Source organism: Podarcis erhardii (assembly GCF_964252035.2).
Source record: "Podarcis erhardii genome assembly, chromosome: 3".
Classification (NCBI taxonomy): Eukaryota; Metazoa; Chordata; class Lepidosauria; order Squamata; family Lacertidae; genus Podarcis; species Podarcis erhardii.
This window is the reverse complement of record NC_138507.1, coordinates 71,169,369-71,196,673: the sequence shown is the minus strand read 5'-3', so window position 1 is coordinate 71,196,673 and position 27,305 is coordinate 71,169,369. Positions and strand designations below refer to the sequence as shown.

General features: G+C 40.2%; 1 protein-coding gene across 3 annotated transcripts in view; it reads left to right on the top strand.

The window, feature by feature from the left end:
• The window catches only part of PRKN (parkin RBR E3 ubiquitin protein ligase), a 643,936-nt gene that overhangs the window by 400,774 nt on the left and 215,857 nt on the right, over positions 1 to 27,305 (top strand). For all 3 annotated transcript variants that reach the window (XM_081855184.1, XM_081855182.1, XM_081855183.1), the window contains one exon: positions 12,103 to 12,239. In XM_081855184.1, coding sequence (XP_081711310.1) covers positions 12,103 to 12,239 — 137 coding nt within the window. The remainder of the gene's footprint in view (positions 1 to 12,102; positions 12,240 to 27,305) is intronic.

Genomic DNA, 27,305 nt, shown 5'->3' with positions numbered 1-27,305 from the left:
GGGTAACTGGGTGTGAGGTGACAGGAAGAAAAAAGACTATGATCCATTTTGGGTAGGGCTGGGAGAGATGCCTTGAACTCCATGGCTGCACTGCTGTGGGGGGCAAGCCCCTCTTGAAATGACCATGCTGTAAGATCTGGACTCCCTCCATGCAGACTGAAGAGGTAAATAGGTGAATAAACCATATTTCTTAAAGCTATAACAGTCTCCGCTGTGTCTCAATTCCCCAAAGGAACACAGACCCTGGGTGAGTGCCTGGAACCCCCTGAGATTGCTCGGCCGAGAGTGGGGTGGCACCCAACTTTTGTAACAATACTTTTGTTCAAGAAGTTAGGGACTCAGGAGGCTTGAAAGAGTACATAAATGAAGCATTTGTGAATCTTAAATTTTAGAGTTTACCATTCTACTTTATAGAAAATATTTCTTTTATTGCTTGTCCAAAGTTATTAAAATTGGGACATCTCAGAAAATGTCTTTAAAAGAAACACATCAACAACCGAACTGTCAGCTGACAAGTCTGGGTAGAGGTGTTCTTTTTTAAGCTGCTGTGTTCCCAGAGTGTGGGATACAGATATTTCTACACTTCTGTCACTTCATGTTTGACTTTAAAAGTAATATGTGAGACAGAATTGGAGGGGGTGTAAACAGCTGACATGTCATGTGTACTTGGTGATGTGTCCTGAATACTAATTTGCTTCTAATCTGATAAGCCTCACCCCTCATTCCATGGCCATCTATAGTGAGGCCAGCTCACAGAGACAAGGTCCTTTCCTTAAGAGCGCTGGAACCCCATCTTGGTGCTGTTTCTAAAATCTGTGCTGCTTCAGTGCTCAAACAATTGCTTGTGGTTTGGTGATTTAAGATGTTTGAAGGCTACTGTTGCTTGATAATAAGAGACAGAGGAAATGTCATTGACTTCTCACAAGTTTTAATAGACCTAGCTACTTTTTGAAAAAGGGAGACAATCTGCTTCCTTCTTACAGGTTTTCTTTGGGGAGAGAAAACCAAAATAGGCAGCAGCAGAACTGTACAGTAGTACCTCGGGTTAAGAACTTAATTTGTTCTAGAGGTCCGTTCTTAACCTGAAACTGTTCTTAACCTGAGGTACCACTTTAGCTAATGGGGCCTCCCGCTGACACTGCGCCGCCGCCGTGCAATTTCTGTTCTCATCCTGAAGCAAAGTTCTTAACCCGAGGTACTATTTCTGGGTTAGTGGAGTCTGTAACCTGAAACGTCTGTAACCCGAGGTACCACTGTACTATTGATTACCATGGGAAGCAAGGACATAATCATTGTCGTGTGATATACCTAATTAAAGTGTATGGACTATAGATGGGACACTGTGAGCCTGAAGAGATGGCTTCCATCCCAACACCAGTGCAACAGGACACCGCTGTGCTGTAGATTATACCCTAGTCATGATGCACCTTGTAAGTGCCATGCAAATAATAATAATAATAATAATTTATACCCCACCCTTACAGTTGAGGCTAGAAAGATATTTCAAGTTTTTAGGAGTCAAAATCAGCGTTAAGAGCCAGCACCTCACAGAACTGAAAAGAGATGTAAATTCCCAAGCATAATTTTAGAAGTTGGGCAACTGGGTTCCTTAGCTGCATCCCTACTTAGCGAGCATGGGGTGGGAGTGGAAATGGCCTGGGCCACAACTGCCTTTCCTACATGGACTCCTCAGGTCCTTTCATTGTGGCAGTTCTGAGCATTAAACATTTTCTTCCTGGGTTTTTAAGTCCCTTTTAGCAAGAGGTTGTTTTCTTTTTCTCAGTTCAGTAGGAAGTGAAGTACACTAGAGGACGACATTGTTTTACTTGGCAGTGATGGATTTAGCTGCCACATTGGCACATTAGCCAAAGTGGGATGGGCAGGATCAGGCTGTATAAATAAAGTGAGATTTTCTGTCAGGCACTGAAACAAAATTTCTTTAAAGGTTTTATAAGGCTGACCACTCTTATTGGAAAAAAACTTCTATTAGTTGGTTTATCAGTTCCCCCATGGCCACTTCTTTCTTTTAACAACAACAAAAAATGTCTTTCAAACATAACTAGATGTGAAGTAGTCTTGTGTTCATTTGTGGAAGGACCATAGCTAAGTGGCAGAGCATCTGCTTTATGTTCAGAGACCCCAAGCTTAATCCCTGGCATCTCCACATAGAGCTGGGAATGTCTCCTCTTCCTAATGCATGTGTAGGGACATATGGGAGCAAAAGTTCAAGGCTACATTGTGGAACTGGAGGCAAAGGGGGATAGAAGCTCAGCACTTCTCCAGTGTTCCCAAAACCTTTGATCGTTTTCAGTAAAAATAAGATAAAAGGAGAGGATGCCCCAGCTTAACTCTTATGTTCTTAAAAGGGTAGAGTTTGAAATACAGCATACTTTTCTCTGCCTTTCAAAAGATAAATTTAGGTTTTTCAAGGGACAGTTTTCTTCCAAAAGTAATGATTAAATGTCATCTAAGTTTTAAAATAAAAATATTAAGTCTACTGATTTATTTAAGAAAGCGAAATTGGTTCCTATCCTTCAGGAAATAGCTTTAGAAATAATAAGGCCAAATTTATTTGTGTTCCATTTTCGTTTCAAAGGTGATAATTATAAACCAGGTTTTATAGCAAATCAAACTGGTAAGGAATATGCATTTCATTTAGCATCACCTACCAATGTAAATATAATTAAGCTTAATGAACTGTTGTTGCACCTCATGCTCCAGAGATTTTAAAACAAATGTAAATGCCAAGAACCAAATATTTTTTTTATTTTGAGATCAAAGAAATGTCCTTTTATTTCCATTTTAAAATGAATGAATTAACATTTAACAATTAATTAACATTTTAAAAGGTTTGCAGCATTTTAAGCTCCTACCCTCAGGTTGAAATAACCTGGGGGCACAATCAAAAAACAATTAAGCCCTTGTAGGTCCCATTGATTTCAGTAGTAAACATGCAGTGCAATCCTATGCATCTTTACACAGTCATAAGTCCCATTGCATTCAATAAGGCTTACGCTTTAGCAAGTTTGTTTTTAGAATTCCAGCCGTAAGCAAGTACTTAATTCTCTCACTTTGAAACCAGTCTAACTTCCAAGTACTTAATTTTGGTTGGCTGGCAAGAATATTGCATCACTCTCAGAGTCTGTCATATTGGATAGAACCAGAGCCAACTTTCACCTGAAGGAAGGAGGGATATGTCTTCCCATCTATCTCTAGCAGACACTGGTTCTTTTCATGCACATTGACCAGCCCCACCCCTGGATTCCCTCGCTGCAAATGTTCATGCTGCATGTGCACATGCCAGGGTCAATGCTAGGCAACATACATGATACTAGGAGAGGGCTACCTGGCACTGCGACACTCACACATTGCTCTTACGCTTGAGTGTAACTTCTGAACAGAGCTACTCTATTATGTGTGCAGGACTGAAGTCTCATACCTTTATCCTGGCTCTGGAAGTATGCCTCTTTTGTGGTTTTCAATTAACCACAGTGTAAATTGGCACATTTCTCCAAATGAACATTAGCTGTTTCTTACAAGAGTTTATTTCGTTGCTGGCCTATGATGTGACTGCTCATTTTTAAGTGTGCATGGTAACCACAGCCAGCTGAATTAAAAGAGAGAAAACTCTCAAGAGGAAATGACCTAAAAACTGCCGTTAATAAGTACTTCTTACATTTTCTGCAGTTTCTCTCTCCCCATCGCAGGGCCATGGAGAAGATAGGAGATGTAATCCATCACCATCTGGAGGGCAAAAGGTTATGCCCTCCCAGGCTAGGGATACCTGGATTCACATTCTCATGTTGTGCTGAAGCTCACAGAATTGCCAGAGGGCAGTCACACTCAGTTGCTAAACTAGTTCACTTGAGTGATAAAAACGGAAGGACCCACCTGCTATGTTGCTCCTATGAGCTCTTTGAAGATGGGCATCTAGCTCACAGTAGCCCACCAGCTCCCACATCTTGATGATAATGTTTTGGTGCTCAGCATTGAGACTGGGAGCTAAAAAACATAGTCTGCTAGGGTGGCAATGACCTTTTAAGAGTGTTCTCTATGTGCGTCCTTATGTGTATGTGGGGGGGGGGTGGAATTGTGTGCCTGCAGGAGTGGTGAGTGTGCACTTTGTGATCTGCATGTGGGAAATGCATTTGCATGCTACATGTCTGATGTCTCTCTGTGTGCACATACCATTAGCCATGTTCACCATCAGCATGTGTCTCTCAGGGTGGGTGACTGACCATCAATACAGCTGCCAGGTTGAAAAAAGTTAAGCCACCCCTGCTTTAGAAGAATACTGAACTATAATGTTATCAATAATGTGGGTAATCCAACCATAGTAAAGCCAATTGATTTCAATGGGTGGACTTATGTGCTCTCCTATTGAAAATCCATAGCGTCCTTAACATTATCTGGATCATTCCCCACTCCCTGGCATGTTTATGTTGTTTTTCCACCACTACCACTCTCCACTGTAGCTTGAATGGGAACTTTATGTCTTTGTGAAGTATCTGTTCTGAATCAAGCTGATTTCTACTGAAAATAGAAGAGAGGTAATGGAAGAGTTTAAAAGTATTTCATTCAAAACACTTTTAGTTATGTGAAGGAATCTTGGGGCATAGAAACATTTTATCTAGAAGGGCTCGAGATGGGAGCTACAATGATAATAGTAGTTCTATAACTTTTTGTAGGCCACAAGGGGTGTTCTGTGGGTGATGGTTGGCAACTTATCTGATCTCTGGAAGCAACTGAACTATTGAAGCCAAGCGTAAAGTTTGTCTGTAAAAGACAAAGTGCCAGTATCTGCTTTGGTAAAACTTCTCCAAGGAACAGAGCAGTTACATAATTCACCTTGCCTTTCAGTTAAAAGATAAAGTTTCATCCACACACTTCTGCTGCTGTGAAAATCCTTGGAATCTAAGGGCTCAACTAGACAGTGAATGCAAACAAATGTAATAAAACCCTGATGAATGCTTCTTCTATTGTTAGTAGCAGCTATAGGTGGGAACAGTTTGTAGTGGACATGCTTAACCCTGGCCTTGGCCACCACATCCCCACTTCCAACCTCTGCACCATGCTGCTTTACTCTCTGTAGGCTTCCAGACATGTTTAATATCCTCCAACATTTATGCAATGAAAATAGGGATCTCCTAAGGAAAAGCGGGACATTGCAGGAGCAAATCAGAAACCAGGATGGCTTCTCTAAATCAGGGACGTCCCTAGAAGATAGGGACACTTGGAGGGTCTGTCATGCTGAAATTTTCTCTTGCATACAACAAAGTTACAGGGCCCTGTCTTCTTTTGTATATTGTCACGATTTCTGTCATATATTTGTAACTAGAGTCCCATGTGCTTTTATGACCTATCACTGGCATGTGAAAAGGAAAGGTTGGTCAGATATAACTTGAATGGTGAGCTGGTAATTCGTTCCCTATCCTCTGAACAGATGTACATAAGCAAAATGTATCCCCCCCCCCTTTAAAAACAGCACTGTAAGTAAATGTAGGTTAGCTTACAGCTGTTCTGAGCTGTTCATCATCTCCCATTTATGAAGATGTGTCAGATGGTACGAGGCCAAACTCACAAAATGAATACTATTTTTAGCAGAACATCTCACAGTTGTGTAGTTTGTCAGATGTGCAATTTTACAGATTTAGGCTGTGTTCTTTGGTTTGCTTACCCTGAAGTAATCCCAGTGAAATAAATAGGATTATTTTGGAGAATGGCTTTTCAGGATTCCTCTGTGAGATAGCAATGGAAAAGGCAGGGACATTAAGTATTATGATTTTGAAACACCCCATCTGTGTGGAATGTGGCTGCTATTTTGAGAAATTCACTGAGCATTTGGTTCCTGTGTTGTATGAAACTGATTTAGACATTCATAAATAGAGCAGATGAAGTCTTCATGAGACTATACTGCTTTAGAATACATGTGGAAATTCATCTTTGTAGTGGCATTCTACTTGTTCTTAAAGATGCACCTCTTTACCAAAGGCATCCCCTTGATCTCATGTTTCCTGTTTTAATTGTTGTGCTGTGATTTTTTATTGTATATTTTAGTAATGAACATTATATTTTAATGTTTTCATGCAATTGTTGTATTGTGTATTTTAATTATGGTGTATTTTTTAATTATCCTGTCCTTAGCACTGTGCAATTGGTTTTCATGTTTTGTAAGCTGCTTAGAAGCTATCTGGGCATTAAGAAGTATATAAATAATATTTTATATTATGCTTCTAATTGTTAAAATCATAGGTTAAACTCTCATGGTTATGGGAAACTTCCTTAATATTCAGAGAGCTAAGAGGTAATTTCTTTAGTGCAAGTATGAGAAAACTGTAGTGTTCAGATGTTGTTATGGTCTGGAATGCTGGGAGCACCATTTGGCAGGGCACACACTAGCTAATCTTGCTTTAATGGCAGTAAATTTGCACAGATAGTGTCTGGCCTGGTCCAAAGGCGGGGGGGGGGGCACTGGGTGTTTAGGTGAAAGCTGCCTTCAGGTATCACTGAGTAATGATAAAGAATGAAGTTGGGCTATATAAACAATTACCATGATCATGTAAATTGCTATGGGAGAAATAAAATTTTAACTTTCGCTATTGCTACACCGGCCTTTCTTCTCTATCAAGTATGAGAGAATGAATCCTCTGTTGAATGTTTATCATATATCCGATTTGGTGGTGATAAATCTGATTTAGAGGTTAACAAATGTGATTTTGGGGTTATATGTGTGAACATAGCGTCCTTGATTTTCTGGAGTTTGGGTGTATTTGTTCATTTGCAGATTTATTTCCAGTGATGTGTCTCATCTTGAAAAATGCTTACTAACCTCCTGTGGATGTTAACAGATAAAATTGTTTTGGAAGAGTATAGAGATCCTCCAAAATTGAAAACGATTTTATGGTGCTTATATGGAAAGCTTTTGAAGCTAGGAGAAGATTGCTAAAACCAATAAAAAATACGTTAATGGGAAACTCTTGGGCATTTTATAATAAATATAGCCCTCTTGGGCGAAGGATGAGCAGCAGCACATTTATTTATTCCACAGCAACAGACTCTATATGTCTATTTCTGCCTCACTGAATGTAATCCTTGAGAGTCAACCATATAGACATATCCCTCTTTTTTATTATTATTTGGTTAAGATATTTGATAGAGGGGGAGAAAAATCCAATCGTCACCTACGAATAACCCCAGGGATTTTCACAGGTTCAATCACATTTTTTTCTCCTTTACGAATATCTGCAGGCTTTAGCTACTTCTGAAGCATTTCAGAATAGTGATGTCAACTTGCTGATTTTTAATGTGACATTCTCTTTAACCTCAGATTGCTTGGTCTCTCTCACCCACCCCACCCCTTCACCAAAACTGAAGGTAATGGACTAACAGGCGAGCAAGCTAACTCAAGGTTTTCATAAGCAGGCAGTGAAAGATGTAGCTTTGCAATCCTCTATTGTGTCTGCAGGTAATTCCATATGCTAAAAAGCTTCTTGCATTCCTAGCCACTGGACTGTCTCTCAATACATTAATAACACCTGTCACAAGATTTTGAGATATACTCAAACAATTTATTTCCCAGTGGGGCTCTTATCTAAACAAGATCAGTCTTCATATCTTTCTCCGTTTAGCCAGGATTCTGTAGCAGCAGCGTATTATCCATGGCTTGCTGTTCCTCAGCTGAGGGCCAGGGCTGGGGGAGGAAAGATGTACAGAATTATAATACCTCCCACCACAGCTTCTTTTTAATTGATTTCCCATCAAGTCCATACTGATAGTATAAAGGGATGGGGAGGAAACACAGGTACTGAGTTTTACCTCTCCCCTTTTCTTTGTCAAGGTACAACAATCGTTTTAGTAGTAAGGGTAATGGACAGTCAGGGGTCTCAGGTTCTGTGTCAGATTCCCCTGAAAATAATACAAATTTGCTTTCGAAAAACTAAAACAGAGGTAGTGTGTGTATTTCATAGGAAGCTTCCTTATGCCACCCTTGCATCATCTAGCATCTGCTTCTGATAAGGTCTTTCCCTGCCTTTCCTGGAGATTCTTGGGGCGGGGGTTTGAACCTGGACCTTTTGCATGCAGAGAATATGTTTCATCTCTGAACTACAGCCCCTCCCTTCCTGTTTTAATCAGGTAGGTCTATTTGCTCACCTGCTTAAAAGAACTATCCCTTGCTACTGAGGAATTGTTTCTGCAGGGAGTTAGAATGCTACTAAAACAACCCAATAGATGTTTTGTTGGCTAGGTAAGAAGCACTGTACTATCCATCCTCTCCTGTGCCCAGCTCTGCATGTTGGGCTGGTGAGATGGGAACCTTATGGGGAGTTTGTTGAGTGCGTTCAACCAACAGCTGCAGTGTATGTACCTCTATGTCAGGCAGTTCTTCCAGTTGCGTTCCTAGCTGAGGACTGCAAATGCCTCAACATATTACCTGTGAGAAGAAGGCTCTCTTCATTCCATTTCCTAAGTAGATTAAGCAAACGTGAACTGTTTCTTTCGCAAAAGCCTTGTTAACACAAGCAAATGTAATATTGAGTACAGGAGGTGGTGGTGATTTTGGTGGAAGGCCCTGTCCGCAGCCTACCCTTCATTCACAGGCTTTCTTCTTCTTTTTTCTTTGCACATAATTGTCTGTTGTCATAGAAAACCACAAGATGGGATGAAGGCCCTGTGTCAAAACTAGGCTATACATGTATACCTGCTCCACTTTCAGTCAACTTTAGGTAGAAAGAAGAAGTGAGGCTGCAGTCCTAACCTCACTTACCTGGGACTGAAGTAAGCCCCACTGAATTCAATAGGACCTACTTCTGAGTAGACATGATTTCAGCCTAAGTGTGTTTGAGGGCATAGCTGGAAGCATTTGAACTGTTGGCAGAGTTATAACGGGCCCCCGCCTGTGATTGATTAAAACCCACAAGTATGATAGTGGCTGTTCTTATGCAGTCCTCAACCTGTGTGCTTGGAAGTCAGCCCCACTGAGTTTAATGGCATCTGCACCCAGTAAGTGAATGCAGCAGGATTGCAGCCTCGGTTCTTCAGGGACTACATTAACTACAGTTTCTGAGATCTGCAGCGTATTCTGTCTGCTGCCTGCCTCTTTTTTTATATAAATCAGAACAGCAAGTGGTCAACTAATAAGGATTAGTAGTGGGGAGGTTTTATTTAATTCAGTTTGTAAGCTGCTTTATTCTGCGAAAATCCCTTAAAACACTGAGATTATATTTTTAATGGTACCAACACACTACCTTGAAATCTACAGTATATGAGGCTTTTTAAGGATATTTTGAAAGAAGATTATGCATGGAATATTTCGCTTCACTGAAGACAAAAGGACACACGCTGAAATAAGGGGGACTTGCAAGTTAAGTGTAATTCGGATATTACCCCATATGGTGACTTCCACATTATACCTGGGTGTTTTAATTTATTGAGTGGCTGATAAGTTTATTCTTGAAAGGAAGTGAAATACTTGAGCAGGTCATCCCTAATGACAATGATTGCTACTTTCCATTATATGGCAGGACACATGCCATTGTGCCATTGTGTAGCTTCCTCTTGGATGCACTGCCACTTAGAATCATAGACTCATAGAGCTGGAAGGGGCTCCAAGGGTCATCTAGTCTAGCCCCTTGCAATTCAGGAATCTCAGCTGAAGCATCCAAGACAGATGGCCATCCAACCTCTGCTTAAAAACCTCCAAGGAAAGAGAGTCCACAACCTCCTGAGGGAGACAGTTCCACTGTTGAACAGCTTACTGTCAGAAAGATTTTCCTTATGTTTAGTGGATTCTCCTCTCTTTTGACTTGAAGCCATTGGTTTGAGTCCTACCCTCCAGAGCAGGAGAAAACAAGCACACACAATGACGAAACACATACATTAGCTTTGCATGAAGAGACCAGCCATACCTTTGAAACCTGCATGAAATACCAGGGTGGGGTGGGGAGCAGAGAGCAGATGCAGCTTTTCCCAAGTCACATTTGAGGTACTAATGCTTTGGGAGGGGAAAAAAAGATGGCAATGCTTCACATGAAGAGCTGCTTTTCAGCTTGTCACTGCTGTTGTTGTAGGTTTTAGTTGTGGTCTGCATGCCATTGGTGGCCATACATGCCTCTGTGCATCTTGGATGACTGGCTGGGGACAGTGGAACCTAATGGGTAGAAGCTGCAAATGCCACTCTCTGTGACTAGGTGTCCTTTGGGACTAAGCTGAGAGAGGATGTCCCGGTTGGTTGGTTGGTTGGTTGACAGACTGCCATATATATATACATACATACATATATATATATATATATATATATATATATATATATATATCCCTTCACCCAAAGATCCTAGGGCAGTTCACAAGAGATAAATACAAAATGAGAATACAAATTACACAATGAAACAGAAACAGAAACAAGAACGAAACAATAACCCCGCTCTCACAAACACGTTTTAAAAATCATAGAATGTAAATCAGCCAAATGCCTGGTTGAGGAGAAACTGTTTATCCTGACCCCTTAAGATAAGTAATGTGTTTTTCATTTGTGATGCTATGGCCAGGCCTCCAAATTGCTTGCTGGAGTAATATCTCCGGTGTCTATATTTGGAGATGCAGTTATTATGGGACATGGTATTCACATTAAGACCATATACTGACAGATCCAAAGCATGGCATTACATTGCAACTCTGTCTGCAGCTGCTGTTTGTTTTGCTGTCACAGGCCTTTATTTTCATCCTGAAATGAATAATGGATCATGAATGTTTGACCAGCAAGGCAATCAGTGGCATGCAGTGCTTGGTGTCCATCAATAAAAGTAGCTGTGTTTCTTATTGCCTTTCCTAGTGAAGGGTGGGAGCACACTTACATTATGGGGTTTGTGGCAAAGAAGACTCTTATCCTGTGTCCTGTTAATGGCAGAAACTGCTGCAAGCTGTTTGGTCAGTGAAGGTTCTGAAGCTAGGTCACTATATTGTAAGGGTGGAAGAATAGACAATGTGTTGCCATGGGTGTGAAATTGCACTGTTGTACCAGTGCAGGGATTATGTCAATGTAGGCCAACACCATAGCTTTAAAGTAGATGGCTTCCTGAAAAGAATCCTGGGAATTGTAGTTTTCCCCTAACAGAGCTACAATTTCCAGCATCCTTAATACATTATTGTTCCCCCAGGGAGGAAAGCCATGCTTTAGATGTATGGTTGGAATGAGACTGTTGTGTTCCACTTGTGCAGCTGTTCATTCATCCTAAGTTCATTCATCCTAAAAGATTGTGGGGGATGGGGGGATAGCATCTTGGCAGCATGTCCCCCCCCCCAATTGAGATGTGCTCATTATCATTATAATGAATCTCTAGAAAGAGCTTTCAATGGTCTTAATTCCATATACCATATTGGCCTGAATATAAGCCTCACTTTCCCCCCAAATTCTGACCATGAAAAGTTAAAATGCGGCTTAAATCCGCAACCTTACAAAAATTGGCTTTTACGATATCACTGCTGAAACAGACATATGGTAAAACAGAACGGGTGTGAGTGCCTGCAGAATTTTAAGGGAGCAGCTTATGCTTGGGTATTGTCTTTTTTTCTTGTTCCCCCTTGAATTTTAAAGGTGTGGCTTATATTCGGGCCAATACAGTAATTCTGCTCAGGTTGAATTATGCAGCGCAAAACTGTTTTTGGAATTATGGCATAATATCACCAATGACTCTGTGGTTTATGTCCCCTCTCCAATCCTCAGAAACATGTAGGATGTTATTGATGGAGACTGAATTACATATTGGCGTTCTTTCTCCCCCCACTACCCTCCAGTCCCTGCTATTAAATTATTCACCCCTCTCCTCTCTGTGCAGTCTGTCTTAATTTAATTACAGTCCTAAAAATCAGTGTCATCACGTTTCGCGATAATCCTGTACAGCCATTGGTAAGCCTCATCCTCAGTGCTAGCATGCTGATGTAGCAGATCTGAGAGGTCTTGGGATGTAAGTCCTCTCTAGGCAGATGTTGTGTCTTTGTATGTTCCATATAAAGCATAGAAGACTGCTAGCATGAAGCAAAGCTATATAGGAATAGCATGACATAATAAAGACAAACTGCTTTATCCTTTCTCCCCTTTCCTTTTAGGAGCCCCGTGTTGGTATTCCAGTGCATACATCGCCATGTCATTTGCCTGGACTGTTTTCATTTATACTGTGTCACTATGCTGAACAATCGCCAGTTTATCCATGACCCTGACCTTGGCTACTCCCTCCCATGTGTGGGTAAGTTCATCCAATATTTTTCCCCTCTCATATTACTTGGCTTAAATAGTAGGCAGGAATTACTAGCTCAAATAACAAATATCTGTCACTCATTGTTTTTTTTAAAAAAATAATCATGGAATAATGATTTGTCTTAGCGTTTGCTTCTTTTGATGGACTGCCTATTGGTTTCAGAAAAACTCCTCTAGTCCTGTTCTGCCTTTGCAGTACTATATCTTGGTTCTAAAGGGCATTTCTTTTATAAGCATATGCATACATATTTTTTCACATTAGTATTTCATCATCATCAAGTGTTAAATGATGATAGCTATAAACTGCAGGGGGGAAAATAGAAAAGAAAAGCTGAATGACCTCCACATGTCTTCTTTAGAGTCAAATAAGTTGTTAACTTCATTGGCCTATCTTCAACAGCTAATAGGAAAAGTATGTAACAGGAATTTCAAATAACCTTCCTGGCTGGTGAAGTTATCTCTGTTAATTACCACTGTGTTGAGTGCATGGCAGATCACCCGCAGCATTTGTTAGGTTGAGTATCCTTTCTGCTTGACTAGGGAGAGAAATGTGGATTAGAGGCATCAAAAATGGTTGATTGTTGAACAACGAAAATTGCAAAACAGCTAATTTTCTTTTTTGCTCTTAGGTGTCAAATTTGCTGGCAGTACCATGCCATATCCATGTTTTTGTGACACATTGAGCATGGCAATCCAAATAATTTATTTAATGCTGGATGAGCCACTTCTGGCAATGGATTTCCATCCTGTTTCTTAGAAGTATTGGATCCAGGAGAGGTGTAATGTTTTCTGTTTATTTTCATTATCTCCACTCATGTTAGTAATGGCCATGGTTGAATTTCAAGCAGGCTCATTCTAACATTTATCAGAAGAGTTCCCACCTTAGGCATCAGCTTCCATGAAATACATGTACAGTTCATCAAATTCCAATTATTTAGTGGTTATCCTATTTTAACCACTGCAGCAGAGGAGAAGTCATTGGGATTTTCTTCCCCATGCTTCAAGCTGACACTACTATTAAAATGGTTTGGGACTCACTGGGAAATTACTTCATGACATTAAAGAGTCAATGCATTGCACTTTTAATTGAAATTTTTGTTGTCATCATTGTTGCTATTCATATTTTAGTTGTGGTCCTTTTGCTCTGTTTAGTTGGCTACTACTTTGGGACAAAATATTTCTTGATAAAGATATCAGTATTCATTTATTGGATTTATTGACATACTCCAGCAATCTATGGATTTTTTATTTTATTTTTTGCTTTACGTTTTTTATTCTCAGCTTGTTAAGTAGTAATTTAGCCTCAGCTATGTCTCAGCCCATGCATATCATCTGCTGTGGGTTTAACTAGATGTGACACTGAGTTCCAGGACACTTTCCATCATTTAAAAAGGAATAAAGGAAAACAGTCTTATAGGTCTGTGATTGAAAGTCTAGGAACTACCGGTGAAGCAACTGCTTACCCCACATTTCCTCCTGCAGTTTGTTTGCTAGAAATACTGCCCTACCCCTGTTTTGCCCACCTTCAGAATAAAATATGTGGGGACCTCATATTTTTTCTCTTCAGGCACAAAACTAGACAGCTGTGGGGATATTTTGTGTGGACAAGCAACAGAAGGGGAAAGAGTTAAGCCCACTCTGCCACTCTTCTGTTCCTGGCTGAATTTTTCAATTGCTGCTTTCCTTTAAAAAAAAAAGGTGTCGTTGACACAATAGATTGATGCTTAGCAAAGTAGCTGAGACTAATTTATCTTTTTGCTTCCACATGGCTTCTTTTGTGGGAAATATAAACCAATATCTTTCTAAAGAGCATATGTCAAAATGCACCATTGTTAACATTACTCAGCTGCAGGGTGAAGCTGAAGACAGACCCAACAGAACTGATTGTTCCATAGTGAAGACTTTTCATTTCCATTACTTCTGAGCAGTTGAATATAGGATTGTAGTGTGTCAATAAAAAACCCCTCTAAAATTAGTTTGTTATTCATACTTGTTGTTGTTTGTATACCACCCTATACCCACAGGTCTCAGGGTATACTTGTGATATTACTCCTTAGAAACACTGACACCATGGTTGTTGTTGAAATTTATATACCACCCTTCATTCAAGGGTCACAGGGCAGTTTACAGTACAAAAATACAACAGTTTTGTTGTATTCTGGACATTACTTTATAGATCTGTTTGAATTAAAAATAGGGTTACTTCAGCTCCAGTCAAGCCACTGATAAGTCTTACTGGTGTCACTGAGGTTGGTCCCAGAAATGCTAAAAAATAATATTCCTCCGTTCTCTTCAGTGCATATGGGTGCAAATACAGGAGGCAAAGTATCAGCTTTGTTTAGATTGCTTAAATGTTAAAATTAACACTGTTCATTCTGGTGTTGTTATTTTGGGGAAATTATATAACATCATTATCATAGCCAGCGGTTTCCATTAACATTTGACTCTCTGTTTTTGATGCTATCAAGGGAATGATCAGATCTTGCTGGAGATACACAGTATGGGGAAAAGAAAGTGCACCCTCTTTGAATTCTGTGGTTTTACATATAGCAATCATTTGTTCCTTAGTAAGTCTTAAAATTAGGTAAATACAACCTCAGATGAACAACGACATATGACATATTATACCATGTCATGATTTATTTAACAGAAATAAAGCCAAGATGGAGAAATCATGTCTGAAAAAACTAAGTATACCCCTACTGCTTCCATAGGAATTAATAGGCTAAGTAGCAGACAGGGGCTGCTAATCAAATGTCCTTGCTTAATTGATCATCAGCAAGTGCGCCCAGCTCTATTAAAGCCAAAGTTTCCGTAATTTGCTGGTCTGGAGCGTTCAGGTGTGTTTTAACACAATGCCAAGGAGGAAAGACCACACAATGCTCTTAGGGAAGCAAGTGCTGCTGCCCATGAAACTAGGAAGGGTTCTAGGCCACCTCCAACCAATTTTAAGTCCATCATTCTACAGTGAGAAAGATTATTCAGAAGTGGGAAACATTCAAGGCAGTTGCCAATCTTCTCAGGAGTGGACACTCCAACAAATTCACCCCAAGGTCAGACAGTGCAATGCTTGGAGAAATGGGAGGGGGGGTAGTTACATCTCAGGCTCTACAGGCCTCAGTTAGCATGTTAAATGTTAAAGTTCATGACAGTGCAATGAGAAAAAAACTGAACAAGTACAGTTTGTTTTGAAGGGTTTCCAGGAGAAAGCCTCGTCTCTCTAAAAAGAACATGGCAGCACAGCTTTGGTTTGCAAAGTTGCATCTGAACAAACCACAAGGCTTCTGGAACAACGTCCTTTGGACAGAATGAGACCAAAGTGGAGATGTTTGGCCATAATGCACAACACTACATTTAGCAAAAACCAAACACAGCATATCAGCACAAGCACGTCATACCAACTGTCAGGCACAGTGGTGGAGGGGTGATGATTTGGGCGTGTTTTGCAGCCACGGGACCTGAGAATCTTGCAGTCATTGAGCTGACCATGAACTCCTCTCTATACCAAACTATTCTATAGTCAAATGTGTGGCCATCTGCCCAACAGCTGAAGCTTGGCCAAAATTGGGTCATGCAACAGGACAAGGATTCCAAGCACACCAATAGAATGACTGAAAAAGAACAGAATCAAGGTGTTGCAATGGCCCAATCAAAATCCAGATCTCAGACCAACTGAAATGCTGTGCATCTCTCTCTTAAGAGAGCTGTGCATAAACAAATGCCAGCAAACCTCAATGAACTGAAGCAACGTTATAAAGAAGAATGGGCCAAAATTCCTCCACAACAATGTCAGAGTGCAAGTAGATAAATAGGTACTGCTCCGGCGGGAAGGTAAATGGCATTTCTGAGCGCTGCTCTGCTTTGCCAGAAGTGGCTTAGTCATGCTGGCCACATGACCCCGAAGCTGTTCGCTGGCTCCCTTGGCTAGTAAGGCGAGATGAGCACCGCAACCCCAGAGTTGTCTGCGACTGGATCTAACGGTCAGGGGTCCCTTTACTACTGCTAAAAGTGGTTCTACAAGCTATTGAATCATAGGGTGTCCTTAGTTTTTCACACATGACTTCAATTTTGACTTTATTTCTGTTAAATAAATCATGACACAGTGTAATATGCCATGTGTTATTGTTAATCTGAGGTTTTATTTACCTAATTTTAAGACCTGGTAAGGAACAGATGATTGTTATTATGTCTTCGTATGTAAAACCATGGAATTCAAGGAGGGTGAACTTGCTTTTTCCCATGACTGTATATATATCTGGATAAATCTAGAGGTCAAAAACTCTTCAGGAAAAGAACAGGATTTAATTCATTGGATCGCTGTAACTGAGAACAGAGATGTGTTTCATAGATGCATAGTAATTTGAGCATGAAATATGTAGTGAAAAATGTATTTTGTACAAATAGCATTTTTCAAATCAATTTTGTAACTTGTGTGCCTTAATGGCAGGGTCATTACACATAGGGTGCTTCCAGACATGGATGATTTAGTAGCACACAGTCATTTCGGTTCTGCTTTAAGATGGAAATGGAATAGCAACTCTTTTTTTCAGACTTCTAGAATCTGTCACCAAGTGGACAGACCTTTTTCCCCTGCTCCAAATGTGAGGGGAGTGCAGTAATTTTCATTGGGACAACTATGTTTATTTATTTCATAAAGTTTATACACCACTTGGTTGTAAAAAATACTACTCAAAGCAGTTTCCCCCATTATGTGTGGAGAAAATGTAGAATACTCCCCCTTGCTGCGTTTCCAGGCATGATCCTGTTACCCATTAGCTTCAGTTTAGGAAGGGAAAAGAAAATGGATATAAAGATAATGATGATATTTGGAAGAGGAAGGATTAAAGTGATTAAGCTGATTCTTAGAAAGGAAAGACATCATAGAGAACATTTATTTATTCTTTTTATGAAGCCATGATTGGACAAACAACCTGTTGAACAGCTGTGTGATGTATGTGTTTTAGAAAGAAAGCTGAACAGAGGGGAAATGTTGCATAGCTGTCAAGTGTCCCTTATTTGAAAGGACAGTCCCTTATTCCAGCGCCATGTCCTGCTGCTGTCCCTTATTAATGGATGTCCCTTAAATGATGTCCCTTAAATTTCAAAGGAAGCAGCTCCTCTCCCTGCTGGTCAGGGAGGAGGGATGCTCCAACTGTGTTGCTTGGCTGTGTTGCTCACCCAATAAGAAGTCTAACAATGACTGGGGGGTGGAGCTTGCATGCCTTGTGTGTGGCTAGTTAATGCAAGCTGAGGGTTTTTCTGAATGCTGGATGCCATTTTGTTGCACGTGCTGCTGCAAACTTTGCAGTGCAAAGCCAGACCGGGGAGCCATCTTAAGTTGAGGCTGCATAGGCCTTGTGGTACATGTGATTCAGATTCTAGTCAGTTGAACCTCTGGTTACAAAGTTGGTTGGACAGTGTTCTTGAAGCTACCAGCATGAGTTTGACCAGACTGCAGGAGGACAGGAAGACTGGAGTGCCTGGAACAGGTGAGGCTGCAGGTCCCTTATTTTGGCTGCTGGTCCATTATTTTCAAGGCTGCTGGTCCCTTGTTTTCAAATCTGTAAGTTGACAGCTATGAAATGTTGTGATCACTGTGTCATGTAGATGCCCTATTAAAAGTGAGTGGGCAGGGGGAACATGACTGTTCCACAGTAGATGTCTCCTTTGGAAGCAACCATAGATTAGAGGCCAGAGAACAAATACTTCTCATGTTATTTCAGATTAATATGTGAATACCAGTTTCCCAATCTACTTTCCTTCACTATGTGCACATTACTCTGCCCCTTCTCACTGTTAGCCTCCCTCGCTCCGGCTTTCATTCTTTCCTGGGCCTTTTGGCTGCCATTGGCTGAACATCCTCTGCTTTCTCCACTATTTGTGACATTAGGACAGCTGAAGCAATAATTGCCAGAGGCTTCAGAATCACCACAAATCCCTTACGATGAATGTAATGTGATGTGTGTGTATGTGTGTGTGCGTGTGTGTGTGCACATGTGCGCTGTGCTCCATAACTGGCATACCTGAATGTGGAGATCTAAGTTACAATCTGATAGATTGCCTAGAAAAATACTACCTGGTGTAGGGTTGTTTTCTATAGATAGTCCAGCAAGTATTGTTTAGAATTTATGAGGACATAAGATGCTGCTTTATACTTATTATCCTTCTAGCCTACTATTGTCTACTCTGACTGGCAGAGGCTTTCCATGGTATCAAGCAGAGAGGGGTGTTTCCCATCACCTGCTCTCTGACTCTGTTGATGTGTGATACAGGACTGAACCCACAATCTTCCATGTGTAAAGCATGTACTGAGTGATGAGCCCTACCCACTCCTTCGGAGGGTTAAAATTCATTAGACAATATCCAATCATGTCAATTCAGAATTCAATTCAGATTTCAGGGCTTCAACTTGCTGGAACACCAATATTTTACAATAGCTGGTCTGATTATTTAAAACAGAGCTATGATTTAAACCCATTCTGTGTGTAGATACTGAGACTTTGCACCTAGGATCAAAACCCACTACAAAATAGTTTTCTCATCTTATGGTAACTAAACTCTATCCCATTTCTCTTTATGGTGTCTTGAATTAATGAGTCTTCATGCATAGATATTTCCATGAGTACTGACCTCTAAATATCTTTGAAATAATTAATAAGGTGCTTAGAGGGATAGGCTTGCATATGCATGAAAGCACATTTATGGTTATTTAGCTAGTAGAAAGGGCACTGAAATTTCATCTGAAAAAAATGACACTTACAGAAAACCACACAGCGTATTTTAACATGAACCCTACCACTTTCCATTAAAAAGGGGTGGGGGAAGGATGATAACTATGTGGGGTTATAGCCCACAAGGGAGTATAAACATGTCATGGAGCAGGAATGCCAAGAGAAGAATGGTGAGGCTAAGAATTGCAAGCTTTTACATTGCTGCAAGCATTTTGCAAAAATGGCTCTACGTCCATTTACGCCTGAAGAGTTCATCATATTTTGTGACATATTCTAAAGAGATCGGAGAAAAAGAAGCTATTCCCATCAGAACTGTAAAATGCTTTTTGTATCTTGAGGTGATCTCTATATTATCACAGATAAATAAAGTTACCTCTAGTTGCTGTTGGGACTATTATTAAAAATTGTGAGGGGGCGGCACACACACTTCTTTAAGAGCAATATAAGAAGACTCCTGGGAATTGGTTCCTATGTGAGTATCCTGTAACAACAAGATATAATTGGTGGTGGGTTCTCAAGCCCCTGGTCTTCTAACAGGAGCTGTCTTTGGATTCAGTCCAATAATTGCCACCCTCAATTTTTCACCATCTTACATAAGGACCTCATATATTGGGCAGTTTCACTGCCAGAAGAATTGAGAGGTAAAGTAGCCTGAGCTGATAGGATATAGCAAAGCCAATGAGGGAAAGTGGAAATTAAAATGCATGGTGCCACATACAGCTCCTAATGCAAGGTGGCTGTGGGATCAGAGGCATGGATGCTGCATTCCCATGGCAGAAAACAGTTAGTCATCAATAGGTTTGCAGCTGAGTCAATACACTGCGGGCCCATTGCTGAGTAACCTTAACTCTTCAACAATTTAAATCATTGGTACACACTCCTCACCTATATAACTGTTCAGGATTAAATGGATGCAAGAGGGTTTTTAGCTTTCTTCCTGACAGATTTCCCATTCTTTCCAGTGTTCAGGGGTGAGGGTTGATGCTTACCCAACTGAAATGACGCCAGTCACACACAAGAGGGAAGTAGGAGCATGTTTGGGAGAAACAAGAGCTTTGCAGAAATACCAAAAAGTGGGCAAAATCCTCACAAAACAGCTGAAACAGAACTATGCATGTGTCAAAATCTGTGTGTGACTATCTCCTTTCATCCAAACAAAATTAAATCTGCAGTAATGTTCCCCTGGTTTCTCAGTGCATCCCTCCTTAGATTGGGTATTTGTGAATATGGTCAATTTCAGTGCTTCTCTGTCTCTTACTTTTGCTGTCTTAAATTTAAGTCATCCCATTTCCACAGCAGTTTGAGCGCGCGTGTGTGTGTGTGTGTGTGTGTTAAAATTTAGTGTGAATTTCTCCCAATGTACACATGTTTGTACACAATTGTGCCTAGTATACACAATTTTTGCAAAAGAATTTCCCCTAATATAATGCATTTTTGTGTGTTATTTTCACTGACGTATGAGTACGTTTCCAAGCATATGCATTTATGTAAACATTACTTGGCTGGAGAATTGTATTGCAAAATTCAGAGAAGTGCATATTTTGAAGGAAGGCTGTTTCAGTTTGTGTATTGTTTCAACAAGAGTGAATTAGGTAAGCTGGTATACAATGTGAACTGAATTGAATTTCTCCCCATCCTTACCTCAGACCTGAGCAATCTCCTGGCTGAGAAGGGTGAGATTTTAAGGCAGAGATTGGCCCCAATGCCTGCCTTCAAAGTATCCCTTTGAGCATTTTATATCTGCACCTTCAAAACCTCTCTGTGTGACCTTTCTCAGACAGGGAGGCTGCCCAGAGCTGAGTTCAGATAGTACAACCTCCTTATTTATGTATTATTTCAACTGTACAGTCCACCCTTCCTCTCCAAAGAGAGCCCAGGTAGCTCACAATAATAAAAAATGCATTAAAATTAAAATAACACTATAAACAAAATGCAAAAAACAGTTTGGGTTCGGAAGGTATCCTAACATGTGTTTTCTATGTGGTTTCACTCTCCCTTTTAATCAAACTGAAGATAGCCCACCAGCCATGTATGGTGGCCCAAAAGGGACTCAATAAGCTCCATTTTTGTTTCATGTCTGAAATTCATAAAGTTACGGGAGGAGGGCTGTCAAATATCTGGCATAGCAAAATGCATGTATAATAGGCTGTGTTTCATTAGATAAGGCACAGGCTATGGTATATGCAGGCCTGGTTTATATGCTCATTTTAAAAAGATATTTTTAATCACGAAGTCCCTCGTAATTCTTCTGTGGTTCATGTTCTCTTGAATATGCTTCAATATGATGAAAAAGAAAATGTTCAGTAGTATAAACCCAGAGTTTATCTGTTTTTCAGCACATGAACAAGAACACTAAACTAGACTGGAAATAATTTAAATGGTCATACTGTCCATTTTGCATTAGTGGGTTTTTTTAAAAAAGAAAGAAAGAGAGAGAGAAGTTTTTAATGGCATATAAATATTTTTTTGCATCATTTTATTTAAGACAGCTTAAATAATGGGCATTGTGGGAAACATAAAAGCAGAAGGAAAATATGCTTCGAGAAGAAGCAGCTATTAATGAGCAAATTCGCCCAATGTAGTAACTACATTGAATTTATTTTGTTCTTGAATTTATTTTGTTCACTTACTTGCAATGGTATATTAAATTGGTTCACACGGATAAAAAGCAAAGAAAAGCACAGTTTTGAGGGCAGTGAATCAAACTAGTTTTAGTTGCCTATAGAATGCTGCTTACAGCTCATCTAAAATGGCAATTGCTGGCAAATTAAAACAAGTGAATAGAAGAGAGATTTCTGCCCCCCACCACGTTTGTGTTTTCTCACCCCCCCTGCCCCAAAATAGTTAGAGTGGTGGGCAAAAAATGGCATGGACATTTCAGTGGTGACACATCTTAATGGAACTTATCCCCATAGGATGGGTCTTTGGCCCCCTCTTTATATCATTTTAAATGAGCCTTAAAAACTTATGTCTTTCAGTCTGCTTTCAGTTGCTGACACCCATCTGTTTTTTTTAAAAATACTATTGTTCTGTGTTTTATCCTTACTGGTCTCAATCAGGATGTTTTTACACTGCTATTTTATTTAATGTTTTAAATGTGTTTAATAATTCACATGGTTTTATGACTGTTTACGTTGTATTTATATTGGTTTGGTTATGTTTTATGTAAACCACTTTGTAGAAGCTTAGAAGCTTTAACCAGGAGAGTGGGATGTTAATACTTAAATAAATGATATACACAACCATAAAAAGTCATCCATTCAGACTCAGGTTTTAATTTGCCTTCTTTAATTTGCTGGCTTTTAATGAAGGTGTCTTTATGTACAGTTAAATTACCATCTCCATTTTCTAAGTTAAGGTGAGCTCCTGGAAATTTATTTATTTAAATGAAGGCATCTAATCTTCCCTCTATTAGAATTCCTAATGGTTCGTATGTGAGAGGGTTCCATAAGCAGGAATAGTTTTCAGCTGGGAAAACCATCACCAGGTGCTTTTAGTTATAACTTGTCTCCAGTAGACAAACTCCAGAGACCATTTGGGCTATGTGCATAGGCGTGTAAGCCTTCAATTAATATTCCTAGACTTACTTTTTGAGCTTTGGTCTCTTGCATGGCATCGTTGCCACATCTCAGAACTGATGAAGAATGTTCTCCTTTGACTATGAGTTGACTTTAATTAAATTTCTTTGCCTGGAAAGTGAAAATCTAATTTTCTTTTTGACATTTTCTATATTACTACTTAGACAAAATTATGAAAATAATTAATCCCTGTGAAGCAGACAGCAGCATTATAAGAGGTACAAAAATATTGCATATAAATAATACCACTAATCACCAATCTGTTATAATTTATTGATGTAAGTGCTTATTACAAATCTTAAATCAAATTTGTTCTTGATGTAGAGAATCTGCCAAACTACTGCAAAAAGTAGCTGGATATCAGTAAATGATTTTACAGCTACTTTGAATCATTTTTACGCCTGTAAAAAATCCGTTTATGTGACTGTTTCCCATCTTCTTCCAAAATATAAGCAAATATGATTGATGAGTTGTCCCACATAACATTGAGGAAACATTTGAACGCTCACTTTCAGCTTTCTGTTTCAAATGCTGTCCAGGCTAGAAGAGGATGGGAATGTTAACAGCATATATTTATGAAGCTAACTTGAGGTAGATCATCAATACTTCTAGTAAAGTATCTCAAAGTATCTACACCTAATTTGTTGCTTTAGCCCTAAATCAAAATTATTGCACATAGATATAATGTGACATAAAATACCTTTGGGGATCACCTCTTTGCACACAAACCAGCCTGCACATTAAGTCCATTTTAGAGGCCATTTTCATAGACCCTAAGGATCATCTATTTCAACCCCTGCAATGCTGGAATCTCAATTAGATCCTACATGGCAAATGGCCATCTAAGTTCTGCTTAAAAACCTCCAAGGAAGGAGAGTCTACCACCTCTCATGGGAGTCTGTTCCACTGTCAAAGAGTTCTTACTGTCAGAAAGTTGTTTAGTTGGAATCTCTTTTCTTGGAACTTGAATCTATTGGTTCTCCAGAGCAAGAGAAAACAAGCCTGCTCCATTTCCCATGTGACAGCCATTTAGATATTTGAAGTTGGCTATCATATCTTGTCTCAGTCCTCTGTTGTTATTTAATAATTTAGTTGTGTCCAACTCTTCGTGACCCCATGGACGAGGGCACGCCAGGCACTCCTGTCTTCCACTGCCTCCCACAGTTTGGTCAAACTCATGTTAGTAGCTTTGAGAACACTGTCCAACCATCTCGTCCTCTGTCGTCCCCTTATCCATCTTTCCCAACATCAGGGTCTTTTCCAGGGAGTCTTCTCTTCTCATGAGGTAGCCAAAGTATTGGAGCTCAGCTTCAGGATCTGTCCTTCCAGTGAGCACTCAGGGCTGCTTTCCTTCAGAATGGATAAGTTGAAGCTTGTGGTCTACTAAGACCCCTAGGTACTTTTCATATTTCCTACTGGCAAGTCAGGTGTCCCCCATCTTATATTTGTGCAGCTGGTTATTCCTGCCTCAGTGTAACACCTGACATTTGTTTCTACTGACATTCATTCTGTTAGTTTTGGCCCATTTCTCCAATCTGTTAAGGTCATATTGAATGCTTGATTCTGTCTTCAGCAGCATTGGCTACCCATCCCAGTTTGGTGTTGTCTGCAAATTTGATGAGCACCCCCTGCATACAGCTACATCCAAGTAGATGTTGAACCACAACAGGTTCTCTGTTGAAGGTACTAGCCAGGGAAAGGGTCCTTTGGGTTGTGGCATGCTGCCTTCAGAACACTGCTTTCAGGAAAGCAATCCAGCTGCCAAATCCCATGTCTTTTTTTAGTGCTGGAACAAATAGTGCAGTAGTGGTGTTTTTGACATGCAAAATACAGTCAACTAAAACGAATACCACATAACAGCACAACAAGATCACCAAGGAGTGTGGTGGTGTCTCCTTTGGAGGTCATTAAGCAGAGGCTTGACAACCATATGTCAGGAGTGCTCTGATGTTGTTGGCAGGGGGTTGGACTCGGTGGCCCTTGTGGTCTCTTCCAACTCTATGATTCTATTTAAGACAAAAGTGGGAAAGATCCTCACTGATGGCAGTTCTTGGGGTGCTTGGTTGTGGGAAGAACTGTTTACACCTGTATTTGATTGGAATTAGAATTGGATCAAAAATGTGAAAGGCTTCCACCCACATAGGAGGTAAATGGGACCCATAGCACTTTCCTTGTTTGCTGCATCCTGGTTGAATTGGTTTTATTTCGCTGTTATGATTTTATGTTCTTACTGTTTTGCTGTTTTTTTTATTTTTTATATGTGGTTTAATTGTTTGTTTCTGATTTGTTAGCTGCTCTGGGAGCAGAAATACTGAGGAATGAGACATATTTCCTTCATACCCAGTAAACAAATAAACTATGCATATTGGTTGTATTGATAGTGCTCCGTGCACTGGTCTTAGTCCCAAGCTGCTTCTGTTTGGGTATGTTGAAGGGAAAAGCAGTTCTGGCTTCAGATCAGGACATATGTGGCTTTGTCCCTGGAAGAGCACTGCAGCCCCTAGTGGAGAAATGTTCACATTGCATACACATGCACGACAAATGTTTTGAAATAAAAAGCACGTAGAAAGACAAATCTCATTGATTTTAACTTCCTAAAGAGATGCATATTCAAGTGTACAAATGAGAAGCTATAGCTTTTCACTTACTTCATACTGATTTATGAGCGTCAGAGCCATTAGCCCACTATTTAAGTACCTTAGAAAGTCTCTTTCTTAATTTCCAGTTCAGCAAGTACTCAGGTTCATGAGTGGCTCTGTTGAATATGGCTAAGTGTGTTTCAGAAGCAGAGCGGACAATGAGAGACTGGAAAAAATGGATCATTGTCGTTCCATGGGTAACAAAATGCCCCCTTAGTAAGTGGAAAGAAAAAAAGGAGAAAAAAGAACAGCAATGAAATGAATTTATTTGAAACTAGGGTGGGTGGGTGGGTGGGTGTGGGTGTGTGTGCACGCACACACACACACACACACACAAGTGTTTTCAACAGCGTGAAGAAAGACATCAGAATTTGGAACAGAATTGTTGACAGGCATTTGATGGAATATAATATAATATAATATAATATAATATAATATAATATAATATAATATAATATAATAGGAGGGTCCAAATTACATGCACCTCCAGCAACAGGGGAGATGCTTCTGATGGGACAATTCCACATCAGTAGGAAGTATCCAAATGAATGAGTAAGCTATATTCACCATTCTAATTTAGAACATGAACACACTTCAATCAACAGAGCCTGCACTGTTAACAGTGCCACACAGTACCCATTCCACAATTGTAATAGTTTGAGCTTTTAGTGTGGCAGCACCTACACATTGGAACCCCCTGTCTATTGATATCAGGCAAGCTCCTTCGGTGTACTCTTTCTGGTGCATGCTAAAAACATTCTTATTCAGACAAGCCTACCCAGATGTTTATAAAGTTGGTGCGAGTTTTATTGTCATTTTAACTTTTGAGAAGAATTAAATTATTGCTGTTAATTTTTCTTAGTGATAATTTTCTTGTTTTATTTTGAGGTTGTCTTTTCTTTTTAAAAAAAAAACAAGCAGCGTACAAAATTTTGTGAAATAAATAAAATAGGACATAATGACATATTGTTTTATTTGAATCCAGTGGTAACTCAGCATCTTTCTTAGATTAACTTGGAGTGCCTGATGTTAGCACCTTGAAATTGGCTCTGTGTGACATTCTTGAGATGCTGCTTTCTCTTCTTTCTTTAGACATATTCTGGCTCTGGATGTTGTTTGGTACACAGATAAGTGGATATATTAATGCCTTGCATTTCCACTATTTATGCAGCCACTGTATTTTCCAAAGCAGAATCCTCACAGGGAAGATGTGCATGCAGCTTACATATCTCCCCTAAATGAGTTCCCCATTGTACAATGCATTGACAGTGCAATTTAACCTAAGAATCGACCCTGGATTAGACCAAAGTGCATCTAGTCTCCAGCATTCACATTCAACAGTGGCCAGCCAGGTAAATTCCCCTTTGGAAGGTGAAAACCAAGGAAGCATGAAACACTTTTACTCCCTCTTGGTGTGTCCAAGGCTGCTCTTAAAAATATACATATAGGAGAGTTATCAATTAAGCTTAGCTCAAATATGGGCTAATGTAACACAAACAAACAGCTATTTAACATTTTGGTTTCTGCACACATAATGTCGATTAACAGAGTGTCAGAGACAAAAGGGAGCTCAGCTTTTCAGGTAAATAGAGTAGTGGCTGGACTGGTGCTGCAGGAGCGGTGCTGTCATTAGGCCAACTAGGCAGCCACCTAATGCACAGGCCTCAGAAAGCTCAAACTAATGACCGCTCCCCGCTTAAAACGGGGGGCGCCCTTTGCGTGGACGCATGCAGCTCCTAGATCTGGAGCGGCTCCATCAGCATAGGCTTGGCTTTGCCTTCCCTCAGGTGGGATACCTGGAGGTCTCCACCTACCTCAGTCAGTTGTCCAATCCCACCTGGGGGAAGCGTTGCTAAGGAGACCAGGCCAGGTAGGGGAGGGATTACCTGCCCACACAATAGAGGGAGGATCTTACCTGGGAATCGTCACTTGGCTCCAGAGCTTCTCCCACCCTACCCACCCTCAGTTAATGTCTTATTTTGCAGGTTAACTTTTCTTCACAGGTATGCGGGCGCTGCTACGTTAAGGTCGTTGTTAAAGGGCCGGAAAGGAATTTCCCTGCATTGGCAGGTTTCGCCTTTCCCATAGCAAAACGTCACAACTTTGG